This window comes from Mchenga conophoros, linkage group LG3 (genome assembly GCF_057382185.1).
Source record: "Mchenga conophoros isolate Kocher_MC1m ecotype Shallow Benthic linkage group LG3, M_conophoros_male_GT1.1, whole genome shotgun sequence".
Taxonomy (NCBI): Eukaryota; Metazoa; Chordata; class Actinopteri; order Cichliformes; family Cichlidae; genus Mchenga; species Mchenga conophoros.
In genome coordinates, this window is record NC_140528.1 from 29,593,891 (window position 1) to 29,617,699 (window position 23,809).

The window sequence follows — 23,809 nt, forward strand, 5'->3', positions numbered from 1 at the left end:
ATGCATTAGCTTTAAAATAAGTGAGGAATGTGCTTTTCTATCTCCAGTGCACCCAGGAGGCATTTCTGCTGCACACAAAGGTAACTGAATGTCATTTCTTCTTTTCAGGGTGGAAATGTGTCCAGACTCTAACATGGACCCACGGGCCCTACCCTTGGGATTTATGAGGAACAGGGAAAATGATCGGGAGAGAAGCAACAGACTGACTGAAAGAACTGGAACGAGCTCATATCGAATCAGCTAAACAATATTGTGGATGAACAAATAGAAGCTTAAACACCTCAGACAAAACTATTATAAAACGGCCCCAAAGCTAAAGAATAACAGCATGGAAACTGTGCAAACAGTTAGAAACATTAAAAATCCACCTGCTTATTGCTGCAAACCCAAAGATACAGAAGAATCCTTTTGGTCCTCCTTCATCACTTCCCTGCTCCTCCTCTGCCTCACCTCGTGCTCTCATCCTGGGTTTGCATTGAAAGTATCCCCACCTAATCCCTTATCTATGTAATGCTGAGCTTGCTAAACCTTTTTTATACTTTTTGTTTTATTGGTGACTCCAGAACTCGTGCAGCTGTTAGTGATCACAGCAAGTTTCCCAACCCCAGTTTTAGTTTCCACTCACCCTTTATTTACAGACAGACATCAGTAACATTGTCAGCTCTGTCTTGCCTGTTGATGGTCTTGTTTTCACATTTTGGGGTTAATCCTTCTAAATAAACTATAAAAACAATCCATGTGTCAGAGCCTCGTTTGTGGTGATTAGAGTCAAGTTTCTTTATTTGTCACATGCACAGTTATACAAATACAACACGCAGTGAAATCTATCCTGACACGCTCCTGCACTGTGGAAAGGGGACAGAAGAACATGATGTTATATACATTAAGTATAGCAAATATACTTTGATGTATATATTATATACACTGTAGGTGTTGGAGCTGTTATCGATGAAACACTGTCCTTCTCCCTGCCGTCTCTCTTCATGAGATCCTCCACCGATGGGCCAAAGTCGGCTGTCATTCCCAGAATAGTCCAGGTCTCTATCTTACAATGAAACACAGACCGATCTCTGCTTCCTCCTCTGCCTCCTTCATCCCCTCTGAGGATCCAGAAAAGGCTTCAAAGACTCTACTCCCTGTCAAAATTAGGGCTTAAAAAGTTTTCTCCCCCAATAAAGATTAAACCATAAGCTGGGAGGGCTGGGTTTGTTTGCTCTCACTGGTCTGATCGAGCATCCCTGACGTTTCACACTGGTTACCAGTTCTTCAGAGGGAAAAACACAGGTGGGAACAGGAGAGAAACAAGGCACAAGCCCACACTCCCCACTCTGAATGGCACATCTTGCCTGCAGTTGGCCACACCGTTCCTCTACGTGGATTAGATGCATCTATGCAGTGAGTAACACACCAGTTTCTCTGAGGGCATTTTGACCTTCCCCTCTGATTTTGCTCTCATTAAAATGTCACACAAACTGGGATTTTCCCCCCGAGAGCTTTAAAATGTAAAATCTATGCTGCAGAACGTGTGAGGCAGATGGTAACTTGTTCTGTGCAAGAAAAATACCCTCTGCTCAGCTTTCTGTTATGGCCTCTATCACTTCAAAAACACTGTGGTATCTAAGACATGAAGTTTTAAGTGGCTACTCTCATATTGAAGTTTAATTGACCAATGATGTGTATTTAAAATCTGTGTGAACTCTTTAAAAGTGTCTTCCACATGCACCCACTCACCATAGTTCCTGGTGGAGAACAGCTGCTCTAGTGCGTTTTGCTCCCTGTAGTCGTATGAATGGCAAACTACACTCACTGGCAGCAGCATGGGCACACTGAAGCTTTCTTCTGACATTTTCGCTCTCTAGTGTCATCACCATAGTCAGAATAAATAGCATTGGAGATAACGGGCACCCCTGATGAGTGATCAATAGTTAGACGTCTGTCTAATTCCTGCTTTGTGTCTTCTGTTCGTGTCGGGAACTGAAGTTCAGATTGATCGACTGATACATTCCTCTCACTCTGCATTTCCTTCATTCTCCATACCAAGAGTTTTCTCGCTTTCCCTCCTTGGTCATACTAAAACTGCCACATTAGACTTTTTGCTGATGCATCAGAAGACAATTTATTATATTCAGTTCTAAAACGTAACAATTCACTTTGATGAGCTCGATGTTAAGTTGTTTTGTGGAGCGGAAAACAAACTCCCGATCTTGGAGGTTCAGGAATCAGATAAGGACACCTGTGTTGGTTTGGCTTTCGAGGTGTTAGGGTGCAACTGCTGATCCTCGGCGCCGTCCCAGAGACCAAACAGACGCAGCTTCTTGCGTCGGACGTGGTTCTCCAGGTCGTCAGTCTGATTTTCAGCTTCCTCATCACAGAAACACATGAACATTAGACCGGAGCATTCGGGGAGTGAAAGCAGTATTTCAACCTTTAAGCTGAACTAACGTTTTACCCTCCTCTTCATCGTCTCGTCTCCCTGCTGTCAGAGACACGACACCCAAATGAACCTCTAAGAGATGATGTCGTCAGTGACCAATCAAGAACGAGAATAGATGACTGACACGTGCTACAATAAGTCTTAGTTTCCCTGTCACTGTATTTTAGGAGTGTGAAGCTATAACGTTATTTTAAAAACTAAGCCGAGCCTGAGAGTCGTGGTTGTGGTGAAGCAGAGAGCTCTGACGGCCCGGACCCGCCCCACAGGTGGAGCTCTGCACAGCCTGAGCCAGCTCACACACTCAGCTACACCTCTTAGTTTACATCAGCGTGTTGATGTTTGACTCCATCCACCAACACGAACCTGATGTAGTTTACTCTCATTTTGAGTCGATCAGCTGACTCTCAGATCACAGCACGGGAGATGTACGTCACTAGCCTGCACGATCGACACAGATGACAAGAGATGAATCCTGACCAATCCTGGCACCTGTCAAGAACAGGAAGGTGGACACAGAACGCTGCGTATTCCAGGAAAAGCTGGCAAATGATTGTTTGGTGTTGGAGTGTTGGAGACAGTATCTGTGTGCAGTGTGATGCTGAGGAGCATCAGGACATTCACAGTGCTGACAGTGAAGTAGCTGCTTGCCCTGAAGTAGACGATGAGCAGCAAAGTTTGCAGCCAGCTGAGGAACAATATCTAAACAATCTGCAGCCTGTGATCTGAACACAGCACATAATGATCGTGTGTCACAAAGCTTTGCTGAATAAAAGTGTCGTCACCTTTGTTTTCTTGCAGATTATCATCGTACACGTGAGCTCTGCTGATCTCTCCACCTTCTTCTACTTCTTGACACCTTTAAGTGACATCATCCAGGTGTGTTTGTGCTGATGCCTACAGGTGTGTGTGTGTGTGCAGGTAATACCCTGGAAGAGGTGAACATGATGAATGTTTCAGGCTGCTGTGATGTAACATGTTCTAATCAGGCCCAGACACAGAAACCATTTTAAAAGACAAATTCATATTTTATTTCTTCTTCTAAATCTTTGTAAACAATCTGAATCAGTTTTTCAAATAAAGTTTGTTTTATTTTGAAAATCACCAGAGGGGAAACTGATGATTATTGTGAAGAGTCTATAAATACTGATGATTGATTGGAGCTGTCTCCAGCTGTTTGTAGATCGTTTTCCCTTCAGCTGCCTGGATACTGATGACATCATGGGGTGTGACCTCTGTGATTGGCTACTCTGAGTTAGTGCTCAGCTGCTGCTACACTTTCAGTCGGTTCACTCACACACACACACACATACTCACACACAGTTTAACGGTCAGAGAGCTGCTGATGAAGATGAAGGAGCTGCTCCTCTTCCTCTCCTGTGTCCTCTGTGTCTCTGCCGATGGTGAGTTTGTCTCGGTAAACTCTGGCAGGCCGGCAGCAGCTTATTGATCGGTGTTTCATTTCAGGTCTGCATGGTGACGTTCATATAAACGGCTGTTCAGACTTCGATGCAGAGGACATGTATGGACTGGATGGGGAGGAGGTTGCCTACGCAGACTTTAACAACCACACGGAAGTCTACATGCTGCCTCCTTTTGCCGATCCTATGACTTACCCCGGCGCTTATAAACAAGCTGTGACTGAGCTGAAGGTCTGCAGACACAACCTGAAGGCTCTTGGCGCGGTGATGAAGGACTACCCTTCCAATAACCGTAAATACAAACATTTAACGTGTGTCTCACCTCACCTGTGTTTACCTGAAATGATCAGTCCAATCAAACACAGCCAGTGAAACAAACTGATTAAAGGTATGAAATCATTCCACCTTAAACACATTTAGAAATTGACATGTTTCTATTTGTGTTTCTATTAAAGACCACATTTATTTTTCTTCATTAGTTTCTCTGGAGCTGAGCAGAGTTCTGTCTGTGCTCCTGTTTCTCTAGTTTAACTTCACGATTCGTCAGGCTGGTTTCTCTCACACAGACAATGATGGCATCATCTCAGTGAATGACTGAACAAGTCATTGATGTTTATCACGATCACCTGCTGATGGGAACCAGCTGAAGCTCTGATCCTCTGCCTGATGTGTTTGTGCACAGATGCTCCTTCAGCTGTGATGATCTACACCAGAGACGAGGTGGAGTTTGGAGAGGAGAACACTCTGATCTGTCACGTGACTGGTTTCTATCCTGCTCCTGTCAACGTCTCCTGGACCAAGAACGGACAGAAGGTCACAGAAGGATCCAGCACCAACGTTCCCTATCCCAACAAAGATGGACCCTTCACCCAGATCTCCAGACTGCAGTTCACCGCACAGCTGGGAGACATCTACAGCTGCACAGTGCGACATCTGGCCCTGACTGAACCACTGACCAAGATCTATAGTAAGAAAACTTTATTTAAACAAAAGACTGAGGCCAGTGTTCATCAGAGCAGCTGGATCTGATCTGATAGTTTGACACGATGATTTTTGTCACACATTTTGGAGCCAATATGATCATCTCATCCCACCAACGATGGGAACAGAGTTTAATACACTGAATCATATGAACAGTAAGTAAGAACATACAGAGAACAGCAAGACGACACAGAGCAAAGCAAGCAAAGCAAACTGTGGGCTGTAGAGCCTTAAGTACAGACAGCAGAGCAACACAGAGACAGACAGAGCAGATGTCTCTGTGGCTTCTCTTTATAGGGGCCAGTAACTCCACCTCCTGCTGCTGCTGCAGGGTAACTTTCCACTCGTCCTCCAGCCAAAAACAGCTGGTGCTGGGTCAGGGGCTGGTCAGGGCTCTGGATCAGGGTTATCTGCAGCTGGGGGCCCTTTGATGAACTCTTTGCTTTGCATTATCACAATAGGTCACGACACAGTCAAACGCCACATATTAATCCTGGTTGTTAAATCTCGCAACAAGCAGAATGCATCAACAGGTGCTCTGACAGCAAGTGGCATAATCTTATGATAAACATGTTAATAATAGCTGACCTAATTATACAGGTTATATACAGTAGTATTGTAATGATCGTTAAGGTGACTTTACTGTGATGTGTTCAGTATCTGTTACAACGTAACCACCTTAATAACCCACGGTGAGGGCAAAACTACTTGAAAGTTACAGTACATATGTTCACTGCACATAGATATATAGTGCATATAGTTATATAAGTATACTTTCCCAACATTCCCCTGGTCAACCAATTTAAGACAAATGAATTCCTGTTCGTTTGCAAAGCAGACGACACAACATCCCTGAAAGAATTCTCAAGAAACTTAAAACGAGACTAATTATAGGAAAATGAAAATAAGGCATGAAACATACCAGTAGACACAAATTACATACGTGGATTACATGACACCATATGTGAAATTGATATAATTAAACAATTAATTCCCAGTTTTGGATTTCATCTTGGTGCAGCTTCTTTTTCTGAACAAAGGTCTCAGTGTGAGCTGTGAAATGTCCTTTGATAGCTTCAGGGTTATTTCTGGAGTTCCACAGGGCTCAGTGCTAGGACCAGTTCTGTTTACATTACACATGCGTCCTTTAGGTAACACCACAATAGGCATAACATACCTCCGTCATGCAGATGACACCCTCTTCCATGTATCCAACACACACCAGTCAGGAATGTCTCCAGAAACCAAAGACCTGGATGACCTCGAACATTTTGCTCCTACATTTAGATAAGACTGAGTTTACTGTCCTAAAAAACCTTAGACATATATGGTATCTAACCAGATACTTAGTCTGGATTTTTAACCAGGATCTGTCCTTCAATGCACATATTGAAAACTGTTTTCTTCCATTTTTGCACCCATGCTTCTATCTCTAAAATTAGAAATATCCTGTCTCACACTTACTGAAAAATGAGTTCATGCATTTGTTACTTCCAGGCTGGACGACTGTCATTCTTTATTATCAGGATGTCCTAAAAACTCCCTGAAAAGCCTTCAAGCATGAATACTGACAGGGACTAGATGACACAGTATATCTCTGTCATCCGGTCGGGGGCAGGGATAGCTCAGTGGGTAGTGTGGACGCCCCCACTGAACGGCTACCCTGAGGTACTCCTGAGGGTCCCTGCACATTGCTCCTCGGGCGCCTGATTTTTCTGCTGCCCACTGTTACACTGAGTTACATGCAGAGAGAGTAATTTCCCCACGGAGATCAATAAAGCATACGTTATTAGCATGACAGCCTTTGTTCTTACGGTAAAGGACCCATTGAAAAGCTAAAGCAGCTGTATTAGACTAATCATACACATTTACACAGACATGCATGAATTTCAGTTTACAATCATACAAAGTTCCCTATTGGACCTTGTTACATATTTGGGTGGTTGACTCTGAGGCAGACAGTTTACCCTATAGATTGAACTAAGACCTTACAAATTTAAGAAGCACAATGACAACATTCAACAATTAGACTTAACAACCCCATTTCCCTTAATTTGAAATAATACATGTAACTGAAATCCTTCTGGTTTGCACCGTAATATCAGCACAGACAGGAGCTCTGAGTCAGCAACACTTTAAATGAGACAGTGAGAGTGAGGAGGTCCGACAGATGTTTGAGGGTGCAGCTGATGGCAACATCAATGAACTCTGTCATTGGATATATTGGAAAATGCATGGACGATAATCATCACTAAAACCACCGTCTGCAAATATCCAAATCAGAAACCCTGGTAGATAAGGACATTCTTGCTAAGCTCAAAGTGCGGACCTCTGCCTTTAACTCAGGGCGTTCTGATGCATATGAAGCAGCCAGGTACGACCTCTGAAAAGGGGCCACAAAGGACTACAGGGACAAAGTGGAGTCCAGCTACCACAGCTTTGACGCCAGGCGCCTGATGAATGGACTACACTTCATCTCTGACTACGAGAAGGAAAACACGGCACTGTCCAGCCCACAGCGTCTCTTGCAGACGAGCTCAACAACTTCTACGCTCGTTTTGTTGCAGACAACGAGGAGCCGCTGCTCTATCCTCAGGAGCACAGTGAGGCTGTAACTTTAACTCTGAAAACAGAAGCTGTGAGATGATCTTTCAAAAAGGTCAATCTTCACAAAGCTCCGGGACCGGACGGCATCTCAGGCCGGGTTCTCAGAGCATGCGCCGACCAGCTGGCAGGGTGTTCACCAACATCTTCAACCTCTCCCTGAGGCAGTCAGGGGTCCCCACATCCCTCAAAACAACCACCATCATCCCCATTCCTAAGAAATCAGAGGTCTCCTGTCTGAAATGCTACCGCCCTGTTGCACTGACATCCGTCATCATCAAGTGCCTTGAGTGGCTGGTCAAAGGTCACCTCTGCTCCTCCCTCCATGTTACATATCTGCAAAGTTTGGCATGAACGGCAACATCCCTCCAAATTTCTACAATCTAAGACCGAGAGCTTGCTGACGAGCTGCATCACAGTTTGGAACAGAAGCTGCTCTGCAGCAGCAGGAAGCCACAGAGCATCACTGGCACGAGGCTTCCTGCCACTCAGGATGTTTATCTCCAGCAGTGTCTCAAAGCACACAGCATCATCAAGGACCACAGCCACCCAGCACATCAGCTGTTCTCCTTGTTACCATCTGGCAGACGTTACTAAACCTTCAATAATATTCTAATGTAAGAGTGTTAATAATGAATATGTCTTTATGATCTCCTGTTAATGCTCACATGTGGCCTAATTCCTGTTATTTGTCTTCTTTTAGGATTATGAGTGAACTTTATTGTCATTGTTGTCATAAACATATAAATACAGAGTAATGAAATACAGTAAGACGAGGGCTGGAGCTCTGGGCTTTAATCTTGGGAGTTTGTTGGGAGGGTCACTGCTGCAGCTGCTTCATGTGGTCCACTGCAGATATGATGGATAGTTAGGTGATAGTTGTTCCCCTCCTACGCCTGCCGACCCTTAGACGTCGTCCTCCGCCTGACTCCTCCACTCCACCTTTGTGCAGGCCCCATCGCTGACCCCGGCCTGCATACTGCCGGTGTTGCTCCTCCACAGGCTCTGGCCTGCTGATCTGTGTTGTACCCTTCAGTTGGTGAGCTCCTTCATCTGTGAGCAGTTATCTGTTTTCCTTCATGTCAGGAGAGTCGTTATTGCGAGTGTGTGCAAACATCAGTTAAGTAACTGTTTTCTCGTCCTGTGAGCTCGACCTCTTCTTACTCTCCCTTTCTTTAACTTCCTTTTCCTCTCACTTGCATGTTTCCTCTTCCACAAACTGTCTAATCACACTCTCCAGTGTGTGTGTGACTTCCTGCATCTCTTACTTTCTCATTCTCAGTTCATTCCTTAAACATATAAAGTGCAATTTGCTTCTTTTGTTGAGCAGTAAAAATCCCTCTGATGTTGTGGGACTCTCAAAAACTTAGTTCCTGGTTCAAGCCTGACACTTTGGGCTTTGCAGGGTGAAGGCCTCGTGTTTTATGCTTCTCTGATGCTCTTTGAAATGTTGTTTCTATTTTAGCCATAGAAGAAGGATTGCACGCAGTCTGACCAGCATCAAGGCAAGTGTTTCAGATACCACTGATCTCTTTATGATTGTCTCCAACACAACACCTAACTGTGCTCTTTCTGTCCCTCCTAAGACCCTCCCTCTCTCTCTTTCATGGCATTTCTAATCTCTCTTTGCTGTTTGGGCTGATTGGGACCTGATGAGGGTAGAAACAAAGAATTACCTGTTTTCTTTTTTAAACCTGATTTTTGTTTCTGAGAAAAATGAGATCCACATATGAGGACATTTGTTTTAAATGCTGATCGAGCAGTGACAGTATAATGTCTATAATGGTCCAGACAACCTAAGATGTGATGTCCACATATGTGGAGGTTAATCAGCTATTCTAGTGATTCAAATAACTTGATCAGTTCTGCATCACACAGCTGTTATTCCTGTTTTTCTTTTCCCAGACAGATATTTTTGTTCTTTGAATTTAAATGTTTCTTTTCCTCTAAAATGCTCAAGTGTAGCTACTTTGCCTTCATTCCTACTTGTTTGGGAAGAGCTGTGATCCAGCTGTTTGAGTGTATTTTAATTTCTTATATTATATTTGGAGATGTGTTGTTTCCATTGCCCTGATCACCTCCTGTGTGTATTTAGTGTGTGTTTCATTCACTCTTTGTCAGGTCGTCTGTGTATTTCCCCTCCATGTCATGTCACAGTGCTCATAATCACCATAGTTTTTCATAGTTACCTCATTCTTGGGGCTCTTCAGGTTGTTTTGTTGCTTTAACTAATTTATTATTAACACCCATATAAGATTATGCATAAAATGAATGACTAATGTAAAAAGTTGTGTTTTCTTTATATATGTTTGTTATGTAAATGTGCTTTTATTTCTTCACTCCACATAAAATGTAAAAAATAGTTGTTTATTGTATTTTATAGCCTATTTACAAATTCAAATTTAAACTATTTACATCTTTTTTGCTTTGGGCTCTGGGTTGGTTCGGGTGGATGTGGTGGTGTACTGCATGCTGCTGTAGATGCAGCAGCAGCAACAGTTGCAGACACACTGGCACCTTCACACTCAACTGACTGTGTTTCATCTTCCCATTGCACTGATGGGTGGACAGCTGTCAGGAGCCTGTGCAGTTTGTGGAGCGGCTCCATGTGATATCCTCTACACTCTGCCTTTGTGTTGTCAACAACATTAAAATGCTTCCAGATTTGGCTTTTCTTGGTTTCACTTAATGACCCAGGTGTTTAAAAACATCTTTAAGAGTCTACGTGAAAGTTACAGTGCACATGCTCAGTGCAGGTAGATGTAGAGTGTATATAGTTACATAGACATACATGTCATCCTGTTTCTCTCTGTGTGTCTGTGTCTCCAGAGGTGGAGGCGTCTGCTCAGCCTGATCCAGGTGTTGGACCCTCTGTGTTCTGTGGAGTGGGTCTGACTCTCGGTCTGTTCGGTGTGGCTGTTGGAACCTTCTTCCTCATCAAAGGAAACGAGTGCAGCTGATTGGCTCACGGTGACGATGTCATTCTATGACGAGCTCCTAATCAGTGTGACTGTGCTGTAGGTGAGTGTGCAGAGTTCGCCTGTAATGAGCATCAGATCCTTTGTTCTGTCTGGTTCCTGTTTACCTGCCTCAGCTGACGTGCTTAATAATGGAACATCTGTATGAGCTGTGCCGTCAGCCGCTGGTGTCAATAAAGTTTAACTCTGGAATTCAAAGCAAAGCTATTTTCAGCTGCTCTCGCACCACCAGCAGATTTTACCTGGACTCTGTTCCTGCCACAAAAGTGATGAGACTGAGATCAGTTTGATGTGACCTCAGTGTTCATAAACTCCTATAATGTGTCTTTGTTTACCAAACCGTGTTTCAGATTTTCATATATCAATAAAGTTTAATGACGGATTGTGTGTGTGTGTGTGGAGTCAGACTTTGAGCTCTAACAGAATGAACATTAATGATGTCTGAATTTGTCTTTGCAAACACAAAGATGTCAAACTAAATCCTGATGAAGACTCTGCTGATGAAAGCAGGTGAAAGAAAAATCAGTGAGTGTTTATAGAAATGAATCTAACATGTTTATATTCCAGATGTTTTAATATCTGGCATTTAAATTTACTCTGAATATGGATAAAATCTCATTCTGATTTCATTCAGTTTAATTTCTACAGCACAAAATCACAACAACAGTCAGCTGAAGCAGCTTCATATTGTGATGTAAATACTCTTCAATAACGCAACATTAATATGAGCTCAGGTTCATCTGCTGCAGTCTGACTGGTTTATAAATGTGAATCTGAATTTCTCTGCTTGAATATTTAAATGCAGATTGAGTGTAATGTTAATGTAACAGTGAAATGTGATCCAGCTGCTCTGAAGAGCTCGCCATGATGACATCACACTGTGGCGTCCACGCAGGAACATCAGCCACACACGAGTCCCACACACCCACAGAGCTGATTGTAAATCTGATCACTGTCATTGTTACAGGTTCTTCTCATTGTTACAGCAGGTCTGACATCAGTGTTGGGTGCAGATAACTATTACACACGAATATGTTTCCATGACTGCAGACTGTGACTGAAACGTAAATGAAAGCAGGTTTTCAGTTTGCTCTGCTTTCAGAGCTTTAACGGACAGAAACACACGTGGAGGTGAAGGGTGTGAACCAGGGGTGTCACTAGGTTTTAAGGACAGGGGGGGCTTAGCCCCCAAGAGATGCACACGACATGAACGAACGTAGTGAATGAGCACAAAATTTCACAAACAGAAAACAAAGACTGAGAAATTGTTTTCCTACTTTTTTGGACAGATTAAACATCCTAGGCCACCAATAGATCTATTGTTTTATTTCAGTCTGCTTTATAATACAGTACAACAAAAAAACAGAGGAAATGTGTTTGCTGCATCAATAACAAGAAAAAAACTGAAAATAAAAAAGTACATTTTTCTGGCTGCAATCACCAGTTACTTGGTGGGTGGAAGCATCAAAGAATGACATCTGTTTTTAAGAGTGGCAAATCGGTCAATCACTCTGTTGTGACTCAGATGCTGAAGCGTGTCTTTTTCAATAGACATGACTGCAAGACTGAGAAGTCTTTTCTGACCCATTGTTTGACGCAGCCAGGAGTGCAGCCGACGCAGTGCACTAAAGGACCGTTCGCACGAGCAGCTGCTGACAGGCACTGTTAGGGCAACTTGGATGGTTGCCTTCAGAGAGGGAAACATGTCTGAATCAAGGAGGTTGTACACAGACAACATATTTTTGGGTGGACATCCAGCCTCTGTTTTCCGGGTAAGAAAGTTTCTGGCCACCAGAACCTCCTCTTTTTTCAGGTCAAGTCTGTAGTGCTTTGCAAGTTCATTCAAGTGTGGTTCACTCAAGAAGTTCTCAGATTTAGGACTGCATGCCTGGACGCCTTTTAGCAGCCCTGCATCTACACTGCAAAATCTTTGATCAAGCTCGCCAACCATCCGATCCACACAAGGGAAAAGTAACTCTCTTTTCAATGTGTCTGAGTTGTTCAATTCAGTGCGTGAACCCACAGTTGCCTCCAGGACAAAATCCTCCATTTTCCTCTGTTTGTGCCTTGTCTTGGCACCTGGTTCAGGGATACTGTGGGTGTTACACAGGGCCTTGGTTTTCTCATACAGCTCTGTAGCAAATGCATCTGAGTGTTTGCCCTTAAGTGTGTCACACACAGCTTGTTTGCAGATAAAAGCTTCTGCCAGGTCTAAAGTCTCTTTCTGCAGGAATTTGTGGAGTCCTTCGGTTACAGACAGAATCGACTGAAACATCAGTAGTGCATAGACTGCTGAGAACTTGTAGAGCTTTGCTCTGAGACCAACAGCTATGGGGGATCCAATTGCAGATAGGCACTCCAAAATGGCAGGCAATGTCTCAAGAACTGCACTGATTGATCGCAACTGACATGCCCAGCGAGTGTTTGAAAGTTGCACAAGCTCAGTTTTTGTCAATCCAAGCTTTGCCTGAGTCTCCATGAACTTATGATGATTGACTAGGGAGGTGCTGAAGAAAGAATACACACACTCCAACAAGCTGAAAAGCTCCACAGCCTCTGGGACAGCCTTGCAAGTATTGCACAAAACCAGGTTGAGTTGATGAGCATAACAATGCACATAGATAGCCTCAGGATGGAGCCTTCTAAAATGTGCTTGTACACCTCCAGTGGAGCCACTCATAACGGCTGCACCATCATATGTTTGTGCTACACACTTAAGCTCTGCAAGACCATAGTTTTGGATCTGCTGCTGAATCTCATTTGCAATGGACTGGGCATCAAATGATTTTATCTCTGCAAGTGCAAGGAAACGCTCCTTCACTGCCCCCTCTGACACGTACCTGACACAAACAGCTAACTGCTCTGCCTTTTTATCCCTTGCCTCATCCACCATGATGGAATAGACTTTAGACTTTGTCATTTCAGATACAATGACACTAGTAACTTCCTGGGCACAACAGTCAATCATGTCATTCTGGGATGTTGGTGAGATATACTGTGCATTTGATGGGGGATTATGTTTTTGAAGAAAAGGATCAAACTCCTTCAAAAGCTCCATGCACGCAAGAAAATTCCCTCTGTTTGGGCTGTCTTCACCTTCATCATGGCCACGAAAAGGGAGTCCCTGTCTCCCTAACATAGAGGTGACTGCAACAATTCGTCTGAGATACTCTCTTCTTTTGACTATCTCACTCACATTTGCAGTTGCTATCACCTGTGCAACGTTTCCCTGTTTGCTAGTTCCCTGGTAGCTTTTCCATGTAACAACACTGTCCTTATGTGTTTGTGCCATCTCATGCTTGCCAAAGATGACTAAAGCTTTCTTCCAGTTCTTGCAACCGTTACTGACCAAACTATCATGTTTGATGTTTTTGCCAAACACTCTACATGGGAAGCAGAAAGCTGCATTCTGGTTGACTGAATATTCTAACCAGTTGTGCTTTTCAAACCAGCTGTGGTTAAATGCTCGCTTCTGTGTACCAAAAGTATCAGCTGGATAGCTCTTCAGCTTCACCTGTCTGGGCCCTGTGTCTTTGTCACCTAAATCAAACCCTGTAGTAGAATGAGTTGCTGCAGCTGCTTCATCATTTTCCCTCTCTTGGCCTGTTTGCTCTCCTCTCTCTGTAATAACTTGATCTTCCTCTGCCTCTCGATCTATTTGCTGCAGCTCCTCTGTCTCTCCTTGCTCTCTCTGACTTGAACTTGCCTGTTGACCTTTTTCTCCCTCAGCCTCCCCTTCTGCCTCACCCTTCAAGATACATTAAAACATACTGAATTGTAATGTAAATTGCTAATATCATGACTTCTGCTCCCGCTCCACAGTAATTTGTTGCTCCCAAATATTTTGAAGTTACAAACATTATATTTTGAGCACGCATGTGACTAAAATGGTTGCAATTTAAAGCCCTGAAAAATATTACTAAATTACTTGAATTGAAGTAATATTAAAATAGAACCCTCAAAAATATGTGAGTCAGGCTAATTTGACTTATATATATATATCTCTCTTTGCTCTCTCCACTTTCTAACCTTGACTCTCCTAAATAAAAGCTCAAGTTAAACAGGTCTTATATGTTGTACCGTGACTGAAATGTTTCATATTTCATATCCATATTGAGTCCCATAAAATTCTAATCAGACTGTCTCCATCACAAATGACTCCATCCTTTGACTCACCTCTCCAGCAGACGTCTCTCCCCTCTGCCTCTCTGTGCTCCTCTGCCCTGACTCCTACAGGTTAATGGGGATGGAGTGATTATTATTATTTCCACTGATGATAACCATACCTGAATGAGCTCAGCTGGATTTTTCAGAGCTAAAACGAGTGACAGAAATTAACATTATGCTAACAATTTAACTTAGTGCGCTAGCCAGGTTTTTATTTACAAAATGGGGAGCACCTGGTTCATTATTTACATGGGATTCTCTGCTGTTAGCTGGAGCTAACTAATTGTTACTACCAGCCAGTGATGAAGACTTACTTTCTTGAAAAACTTGCGTATATCCATGATTTCTTGCCGTTTGCCACATGCACGCTAGTGTTTCTGCAGGTGTATACGAGCGGAGTGTAAAGTAGCAGTGAAAACGAGGACTGGATTTTCAGTCATGTGGATGTCCCCTGTGAACAACTGGAAGGGATTGGATAACGAAGCACTGACGCTACCTTAACAATGTAAAGCGAAAGGGACCAACCGAGTTATGATCATATTTGTGTGAATAGCGACAGGTTTATATTATTATTTCTTTAAACTCATATTCCTGCATCTTTATATTGAATTTGTCTGCAAGTTCTGTAAAAAAAAATCGAATAAGTTTAAAAAAAAAAAAAAAAAAACTAAAAAAAACCCCCCACCAAATTATTTAGGGGGGCTTAAGAATATTTTAGGGAGGCTTCAGCACCCCTAAAATAGGCCTAACGACGCCACTGGTGTGAACTATGAGCTGATCCCACAGCAACAGATGATGCTGTGGTCATGTGACCTGACTTCCTGTTTCTCGAGCAGCATTCCGTCAGACTGAGTCAGTTTGTCTGCAGAACTTAGAAACATGGCTTCATCCTTCCTCTGCCTCCTCTTCATCAGCCTCAGCACAGCAGGTACCATCAACACGCTCACCAGTGATCACTAATACACTGATCGGTGACATGATTCGCCCTCGGTCTGATGTTCTGTTTGTTCTCAGATGGATTCATGACTTACAGACTGTCTCGCTGTGACTTTAACTCCACGGAGCTGAAGGACATCCGGTTCACCGACTCTTACTATTACAACATGATAGAGATCATCAGGTTTGACAGCAATGTGGGGACGTTTGTTGGATTCACTGACTTTGGAGTGAAGACCGCAGAGGCCTGGAACAATATTCCTGCAAGGCTGGCTACCATGAGGGCTCAGAAGGGGACGTACTGCAAACCAAACATTGATGTTAGATACCACAACCTTATGTCTAAATCAGGTGAGCGTGCGTGGTCTGTGTGACATCATCAGGTGTTCCTGCTGACCTCACTCTGAATCATTTATGATGGACTCACAGCTGCAGCTAATTTTGATGATTAATAACTTTAATAAATCATCGATCACGGAACATAAGACGCCGGAGAACGACTCTGACCTGCGGCGCCCCCTGCTGGTGACACAGGCAAACTGCAGCTGTTCCTCATAACACACTCATTGTGATATTATTTTTTTAAACTCTTTGAGCTGAAAAATCATCCACAATTGTTTTTTAATATTTCCATATACATATTTTAACAGCACGGAGCAGCCTGACAGGTTAATTATTTCCTTCTTTTCATCTTATTCATCTATTTTAAATATGATAAATATGAAACACTGATGTCTGCAGTTCATTTATTGGTTGTGACCTTCACAGCTTGTTTAGCAGCTTCACACCTGCAAACATTTACAGCTCAGATCTATGACTCAGTGTAACAGTGGAGTTATTCAATATGAGGCAACACTTATAAAGTTATCATCAGAACACACACATATAAATGTGACTGCTGTTATTTAATCTGTGTGTGTTTCACTCTCTACAGCATCTTTGCAGTAAAGTGAGCTAAAATGCTGAAACAGCTGCTGTGCTGACAGGCTGACCTGACTGATCAGTGAAATGTAAACACACACAAGCTGTGACTGTGTAACATCAGAAACAGAGAGTGCAGGGGAAGCTGTCTGATAGTGCGAAGTCATCCTGTGTGTTCTGCTTTTGGGTTATAGATGGTTCGATCTACGAGTGCACCTAAACACAGCATGAATGTTGAACCACATGAGCAGGCTGTTTACAACAGTAACTTCCTCTCTGGAGTGAGACGGTGCAACCTCAGAGAAAGAAACGTGTGAGAAGTTTCCTCTCTTATCTGACCCATCTGTGTGACTGGTTACAAATATGATTAATTAAACAGGCAAAGCGCCCCCTGCAGGCCCCGGATGGTACACTCTGTGCCTTCCATCGGGGCCTCGATCACAAGCTCCTCCACCGTTGTTTGCAGCCCACAGATTTACACGATCAGCTCTTCCAGTTCAGGTCCTGTCGCCTAGCAACCACCACCTAGAATGATAATGTAAAACTTTCATTAATCAGAAGCTCAGAGTTTTGACTTTAATTTTGTTACAATTTTAAATCGAAACATATTGTAAATCAAATAAACGTATCTATCAAATATATATAACTTTGACTACAACAACCAGCAGCAGCTTTCATTCTGTGCTGTCACCACAGCAGATTTCTGAGACATATAATCTCTCCAGTGTGTCGTGGGCAGTGTTCGGTGTAATGCGTTACTAAGTAATGCGTTACTGTAATTAAATTACTTTTCCACTGAAAAAGTAGAGTAACTGATTACTGTTCATTTTTAGGTATTTTAATTACAGTTACTTACAATGTACTTGCGTTACATTGTAAAATAATTAAACTCACTGAATATCATTATTTAATTTCAATAATTTATCTTCTAAACGTAGAAGTAAACTCTGCTCTTTAACATGGCTGTAGTGCAGCTGCGCGTCATTTCGCGCCAGTTTGCTGCACAGTCGTTTTCTACAGCGGAAGATTTCTGACTCGGCTGAAGCGAGTTTTATGTTGATATACAATTTTTATTCGTTATCAAGAATAACATAAAACATAACAACCAAACAGAAAAGCAAAGAAAGAAAGAAGGAAAGAAAAAAATAAAAAAATAAATAAAAATTTTACACATACACACAAAAAACATATTTTCACTTAATTACCCACAGATATAGAAAGAGAAAAAGATAAACTCCAAGAATGAGATGTCCTTTACACTTACTTCCTATTTAACTGAGAACATCTTAATCGCAACCACCCCCCCTCAACAGTTGGGACAAATCATTTGGCAAATAAGAAAGCAAAGGGGACCAAACATTGAGAAAGAGACCCTCATTTCCTCCTAAAATAGCAGCAGTTCTTTCACGAGGAATAACTTTAAATAATTCACTGTACCACAACATCACAGAGGGAGGTTTATCCTTAACCCAATTAATGAGAATACATTTACTAGCTACCAGCAATAGTTTGTCACATAATTTGCGCTGCAAGTGATTCAATGTTACTTCTTTTAAGGGTAGGCCAAGAAAAAAATACCCGGGGTCCCTTTGAATCAGGTTGTTAAAAATATTACTTAGTTCTTGAGAAATGAAGCTCCAAAATCTTTTGATTAATTTACATTCCCAAAAGTAATGAAAAAAAGTGCCAGTTTCTTTTTGACATTTACTACAAAGATGGGAAATATGAGGTGCAATCTTATGCAAGACATTAGGAGCTATATAAAGGCGATGTATGATTTTGTATTGGGTTTCTCGTAAGCGGTTACAAGTAAAAGTGGAACTACTCATGTTAATGGCTCCTTTCCACTCCTCTTCAGTGTATTGATTATTAAGATCTCTCTCCCATTTATAAATAGCGCTCAGTGTGTTGCTACTAAGAGTATATAGGAGAGAGTAAAAAGCTGAGATAAAATGAGTTCTGTCTTTTCGCTTAATAAGAAATGTCTCAATATCATCATATATAACTATTTCTGAAGACTGTGGAATTCTAGAATGAACGAAGTTACGAACCTGGAGAAAGCCAAAAAAATGGTCTCTAGGGATATTAAAATTTGACTGCAATTGCTCAAAGTTCATCAGTGTGTTGTTTTGATACAAATCGCCAATTACCCTTAATCCCTTTTTGTGCCACTTATCGAACATGCTACAAGACATTCCTGGAACAAAATCGTTGTTTCTTACTAAAGGAGTCAAGAGTGAAGTGCAATCTTCTCTACCCAACCTTTTACGCATTTCCCCCCAGACCCATATTGTATTATAAATGATTGGGTTGTTCTTAATCCCCATTTTTAATATTGTTTTTTTGTCACAGACAGCTAAGCTCCAAAGGGAATAAGGTAAAGTGGACCAAGAGTCTAGGTGAGAGTAAGAATTTAGATAAGCATGTAGCCACTCCCATAAGACACGGCTATGACATGCCCAATTATAAAAAATTAAATTTGGTAGGTCTAAGCCTCCCCTATCTATAGGCAGTTGTAGAGTTCCAATCCTTAATCTAGGTTTCTTGCCACGCCAGATAAATTTTGAAAAGGCTTTTTCTATATCACAAGAAACTTTCTGAGTGATCAATAAAGGTAGCATTTGTAGGGGATATAATAAACGCGGGAGAATACTCATTTTGATTAAGTTCACACGCCCCATAAGAGAAAGCGGCAGTTTTTGCCATCTATCTAAATCTTTTTTGATTTTTATTATAACTGGTGATAAGTTCAATTTCCATAAATCTTTAAGAACTGGTGGAATGTTTAGCCCAAGGTATGTAAAGCCACTGGGGGACCATTGAAAGGGATTAGAGAAATCTGGCAAAGAGTTAATCTGATCACCCAGTGGCATAACTTCTGATTTCCCAAAATTAATTCTGTAACCAGAGAATGAGCTGAACTCATGTATGGTAGACATAATAGCTGGTATTGATTGTTCTGGTTTTGATAAGAACAGCAGAATATCGTCAGCGTACAATGCTATCTTATGATTTGTTCCACCCACTGTTATACCATGCACATCTTGGTGCTGGCGAATAGCCTCAGCTAGAGGTTCAAGTGCTAATGCAAAGAGGAGAGGGGACAGGGGACATATTTATGACATGGACATATTCCCGTCTCTTCACTTTTCTGAAACAAGCAGACAAGAACATTACAGTAATATGTAAAAACTATCGGCTGCTGTTAATAGCAGGAGTAATCTACTGAAGTGCCTGACACGGAGCATAGACGAACACTTCTGAGTGATCCTTGTTCATCATCCATGGATAACACCGCGGCAGCTCCTGCTAAGCAGCAAAACCTGATTTTACTTCAGCAGCACAGAAAGCGTCTGAAGGGGAGCTTAAAGAATGATTGCAGGCTACACTGTGGAAGAGATGCTGCCGCTGCGTACTGTAGTCTCCGTCTTTAAAAAATATTTATTATTAAAGAGTTTAATTTCTATTGTTTGTCCACTCAAGGTTTATAGGGATTTTAAGAAATATTTAGTTAAATTACTTATTGAGTAATTAAGTTACTTTTCTGACACAGTAATTAGATACGTATTTTAAATACAATATTGACTAAGTAATTAGTAATTAGTAATTAATTACTTTTTTAAAGTAACTTACCCAACACTGGTCGTGGGTCTGCCTTTGGGCCTCCTCCTGGTGGGATCTTATCCAGACCTCGCTCTGTCGGTCACTACCCACAGCTGGTGAACACGGGTGAGGGTGGGGCAGTAGATCGACGTAGATCGAGAGCCCTGCTTTTACACTCAGCTGTCCAATCTGTTTGTCAACCTCCTGTCACTTGTGAACAAGACCCCAAGATACTTCAACTCCTCCACTTGTGGCAAGGACTCGTCCCCAACCTGGAGTGGGCACTCCATTCTTTTTCTGAGGAGAATGGCTGCAGATTTGGAGGCGCTGATTCTCATCGGCTGTGAACCATTCCAGTGCGAGCTGGAGGCCACCTCCTCCTGACCTCCTGCCTGGTTGGGCAAACTCCCTCAATGCACCCTTGAGTATCCTTAAGAGGATGAAGAGCTGGTCCAGTGTTCCATGTATAACGGACGGACTGTCCTTTCCAGCACCCTGGCATAGACCTTCCCAGGGAGGCTGAGTAGTGTGATCCCCCTATAGTTGTAAGACATCCTCCGGTCCCCCTTCCTAAAGATGGGAACCAATCCAGAGGTACCACCCCAAACACAACCAAAACATCCCCAAAACATCCAGAGTCTTCAGGAACTCAGGCTGAACCCAGGGGCTCTGCCACCAACGAGTAGTTTAACTGCCTCAGTGACTTGACTCACTGGACATTGGTGGGTCTTCCCCCTCAACGCCAGGCTCTGCTTCCTCCACGAAAGACGTGTCAGTGGGATTATGGAGGCCCTTGAAGTATTCCTTCCACTGCCTGACAATGTCCTCAGTCAAAGTCAGCAGCACTCCACCCGCACTATTAATATGCACTGTGCCTTTTAAATAAATGCATTCAAATTATACAGAGAACGTTAATGATAACACAAACTAATAATGTCTTGCAGCTCCGCCCACTGTCAAACTTCACTCCACCACGCCTCTCTCCAGTCACCATCCTGCCATGTTGGTCTGCAGTGTCTATGACTTCTTTCCCAGTAAGATCAAAGTGAGCTGGCACAGAGACGGACAGGAAGTCACCTCTGATGTCACTTCCACTGAGGAGATGGAGGATGGTGATTGGTACTACCAGACCCACTGCTACCTGGAGTACACACCCAGGTGAGCATCATGATAATAATAGTGCTAAAGTTTAAACATTTAAAGTCCAGATCTGAGAGTCACTAATGTTTGTGTCGAAGGTCTGGAGAGAAGATCTCCTGTGTGGTGGAGCACGCCAGCCTGGAGAAACCTCTGATCACTAACTGGGGTAAATACCTGTCTGTATCTACACACCTGTACATACCTGTCTGTCTCTCCACCTGTCTGACCCTCACCTGTGTGACTCAGATCCCTCCTCATCCTCATTCATGCCTAAGACAGAGAGGGACAAGCTTGCCGTCGGCGCCTCAGGACTGCTCCTCTGTCTGATCTTGTCTCTGGCTGGGTTCATCTACTACAGACAGAGAGCTCGAGGTCAGAGAACCACTCTCACTCACAGACCAGTTCATACCAGAAACCAGTTCAGACCAGAAACCAGTTCAGACCAGACTGAAACCGTTCAGAGATACAAAATCTCAAACCACATACGATGGGTCTAAAACTGGTTTTGATCAGGTTTACATCAATATTTTTTTTAATATATTGATGTTTTAAAATGTACACTTTTGGGCAGGTTAAGGCCAGTTTCACACATTTCTAGAATAATACTGTACATTTTCAGACAAGTGTTAGTTTTTGGCTGCATTCAAACGCAGGTTTTCTACTGGTTTCAGAGAACTCTTGGTCCTTGTCCAATCCCTAAAACATGAAACTTTTCTGAATCATCAGTATTGCTCAGTTTAAAATCAGCTTCCATGAAGTGCTTTCAGAGTTTGCTGGTGACTGTGTCCTCATCTCTTCTTCTTTCTCCAGGTCGTATCCTGGTTCCCACAAACTGAGGCTGTTCCTGGTCCTGGTTTTCTCTGATGTTTTAAAGTCAGCTGCTTCCTGTGTTTAGCAGACTGATGACGGTGTAGCCAATATGTCAGCACACCAAAGAATAACTGAAACAATATCTGTGCCAAAAGAAGAAAATGTATTCAGGGTCTGACTGCAGTTTACCATCTGTGCTTAATATGTTATAGAGCAGCGGTCCCCCAACCCCGAGTCGTTTGGTGCCGGGCTGTGAGAGTTGAGGTTCGGGTGTAAAATGTATGGTTTTCAGGGTTTTTAGCGGTTTTTAGTGTTATTTTTGTTTTTGTCGTTAACTCGGTTTTTGTGGGTCTTTAAACGCGTGTTATGAATAAATCTTCTTTTTTCGTTAGCGGTACTAATTTTCTTTTGTGGTGTTTATTTGCGACACCTTAAAGGCCGTGAAAACATTGTCAGGCATAAACCGGTCCGTGGCGCAAAAAAGGTTGGGGACCGCTGCCATAGAGATTTCTGGATTGGAGCATGTCATCCTTCAGGACTCGCATCCACTTTGAAAAGAAGAGAAGCTGTTCTTTACGGGATATTTGGTGTATTACGGCAGCACAAAGCATTCACAGGCTACTGCTGTCTGAACTCTGCTTAGGTTTTACCGTCAGTGTTTTGCAATGCCGTAGCTCCTCCACCAACTGGGCTAGAGAGACATTTCAAAGACGAGCTTTACTAAACTTTACTGTGCATCATTACAGTCCAATCACAGATAAGAATTGATGATTGATTGATGATGATGCACGGAGCAGAGAGGCAGGAATGGAGAAGTGGCAACGCACAAAAAAAGAGCAGGAGATTTAAAAACTCCAGTGTGGCCCAGGCTGAAAAACCTTTTTATACATATTTTTTATATTTCATATTTAAAGTTGGTGTTGTGTTACATTTTGTTCATGTTCAATATCAGTTTCCACTTAAGTATAAAGCTGAAAAAACTGTCTGTTTTGTTTCTTTCTAAATGTCTGTATATAGTCTGGCCAGCAAATACTAAAAATGAAAAGAGCTACAGTGTCTTGCAAAAGTATTCGGCCCCCTTGAACTTTCCCACATTTTGTCGCATTACAGCCACAAACATGAATCAATGTTATTGGACTTCCACATGAAAGACCAACACAAAGTGGTGCACACGTGAGAAGTGGAACGGAAATCATACATGATTCCAAACATTTGTTATAAATAAATAACTGAAAAGTGGCGTGTGTGTGATTATTCAGCTTGAACATGTGACTGCTGCATCAGTGCACACAAAAGTCTTTGACAGGTTTATAAGATCATGTCAGCGTCAGAGCGATCCAGCGATATTGATCAGTACAGGCAGCGTTATGTTTATATTCTCAAAAATCAACAGACTCATATTCATGTTTCTGTCACAGAGTGGTGACCTGTTCAGGTGCACCTCTGCTGTCATATTTGGATATTAGAAACTTCCTCTTTCTGCTTGTTGGACAGTCCAGTGTTTCTTCTTTCCAGAGCTTAATGTAAATGAGTCCCTATGTAACTGATATTAACAGTGTGTCTTTGAGTCAGTGGGAAAAACTCTATATTTTCATATTCAAATACTGAGTACAAAGAGCATGTGTGTGTTAGTACAGATGGTTATTTACTGCACAGCTGTCTGCATGAACACCAGAGAAGAACCAGATGTAAGTTTCAAACCTGCAGGCTCATTTCATGTCTGTGTACAGAGGTGCTGTGTGGACCACATTTGAACTGTTGCTTTTGTCTTCTTGGACAATTTTAAACAGATGATCATTTATTAAGAACAATCATAT

General features: G+C 42.4%; 3 protein-coding genes across 5 annotated transcripts; 2 read left to right on the forward strand and 1 right to left on the reverse strand.

The window, feature by feature from the left end:
* Positions 1 to 3,712: 3,712 nt before the first annotated feature.
* Positions 3,713 to 11,149, forward strand: LOC146578054 (H-2 class II histocompatibility antigen, A-U alpha chain-like). 3 transcript variants are annotated; one of them, XR_014889910.1, is made up of 5 exons: positions 3,713 to 3,834; positions 3,899 to 4,144; positions 4,535 to 4,819; positions 8,903 to 10,134; positions 10,267 to 10,403. XR_014889910.1 is itself a non-coding variant. In XM_085256919.1 (5 exons), exons 1-4 carry the CDS (start codon positions 3,777 to 3,779, stop codon positions 8,929 to 8,931), a joined length of 618 nt encoding a protein of 205 aa, XP_085113045.1. In that variant the 5' UTR covers positions 3,713 to 3,776; the 3' UTR covers positions 8,932 to 8,942; positions 10,267 to 10,398. The 3 variants fall into 3 exon arrangements, 2 of the variants coding, with proteins under 2 accessions (XP_085113045.1, XP_085113033.1); XM_085256919.1 differs by having other exon boundaries at positions 8,903 to 8,942; positions 10,267 to 10,398; XM_085256907.1 differs by lacking the exon at positions 8,903 to 10,134 and having other exon boundaries at positions 10,267 to 11,149.
* Positions 11,150 to 11,564: 415 nt separating this feature from the next.
* Positions 11,565 to 13,510, reverse strand: LOC146578055 (zinc finger MYM-type protein 1-like). The gene has a single exon (XM_085256638.1). The coding sequence runs from the start codon at positions 13,471 to 13,473 to the stop codon at positions 11,860 to 11,862; it is 1,614 nt and encodes a 537-aa protein (XP_085112764.1). The 5' UTR covers positions 13,474 to 13,510; the 3' UTR covers positions 11,565 to 11,859.
* Positions 13,511 to 15,324: 1,814 nt separating this feature from the next.
* LOC146578056 (H-2 class II histocompatibility antigen, E-S beta chain-like) lies at positions 15,325 to 23,225 on the forward strand. The gene is made up of 6 exons (XM_085256894.1): positions 15,325 to 15,510; positions 15,597 to 15,869; positions 20,987 to 21,200; positions 21,281 to 21,348; positions 21,429 to 21,554; positions 21,993 to 23,225. Exons 1-6 carry the CDS (start codon positions 15,462 to 15,464, stop codon positions 22,016 to 22,018), a joined length of 756 nt encoding a protein of 251 aa, XP_085113020.1. The 5' UTR covers positions 15,325 to 15,461; the 3' UTR covers positions 22,019 to 23,225.
* Positions 23,226 to 23,809: the final 584 nt, after the last annotated feature.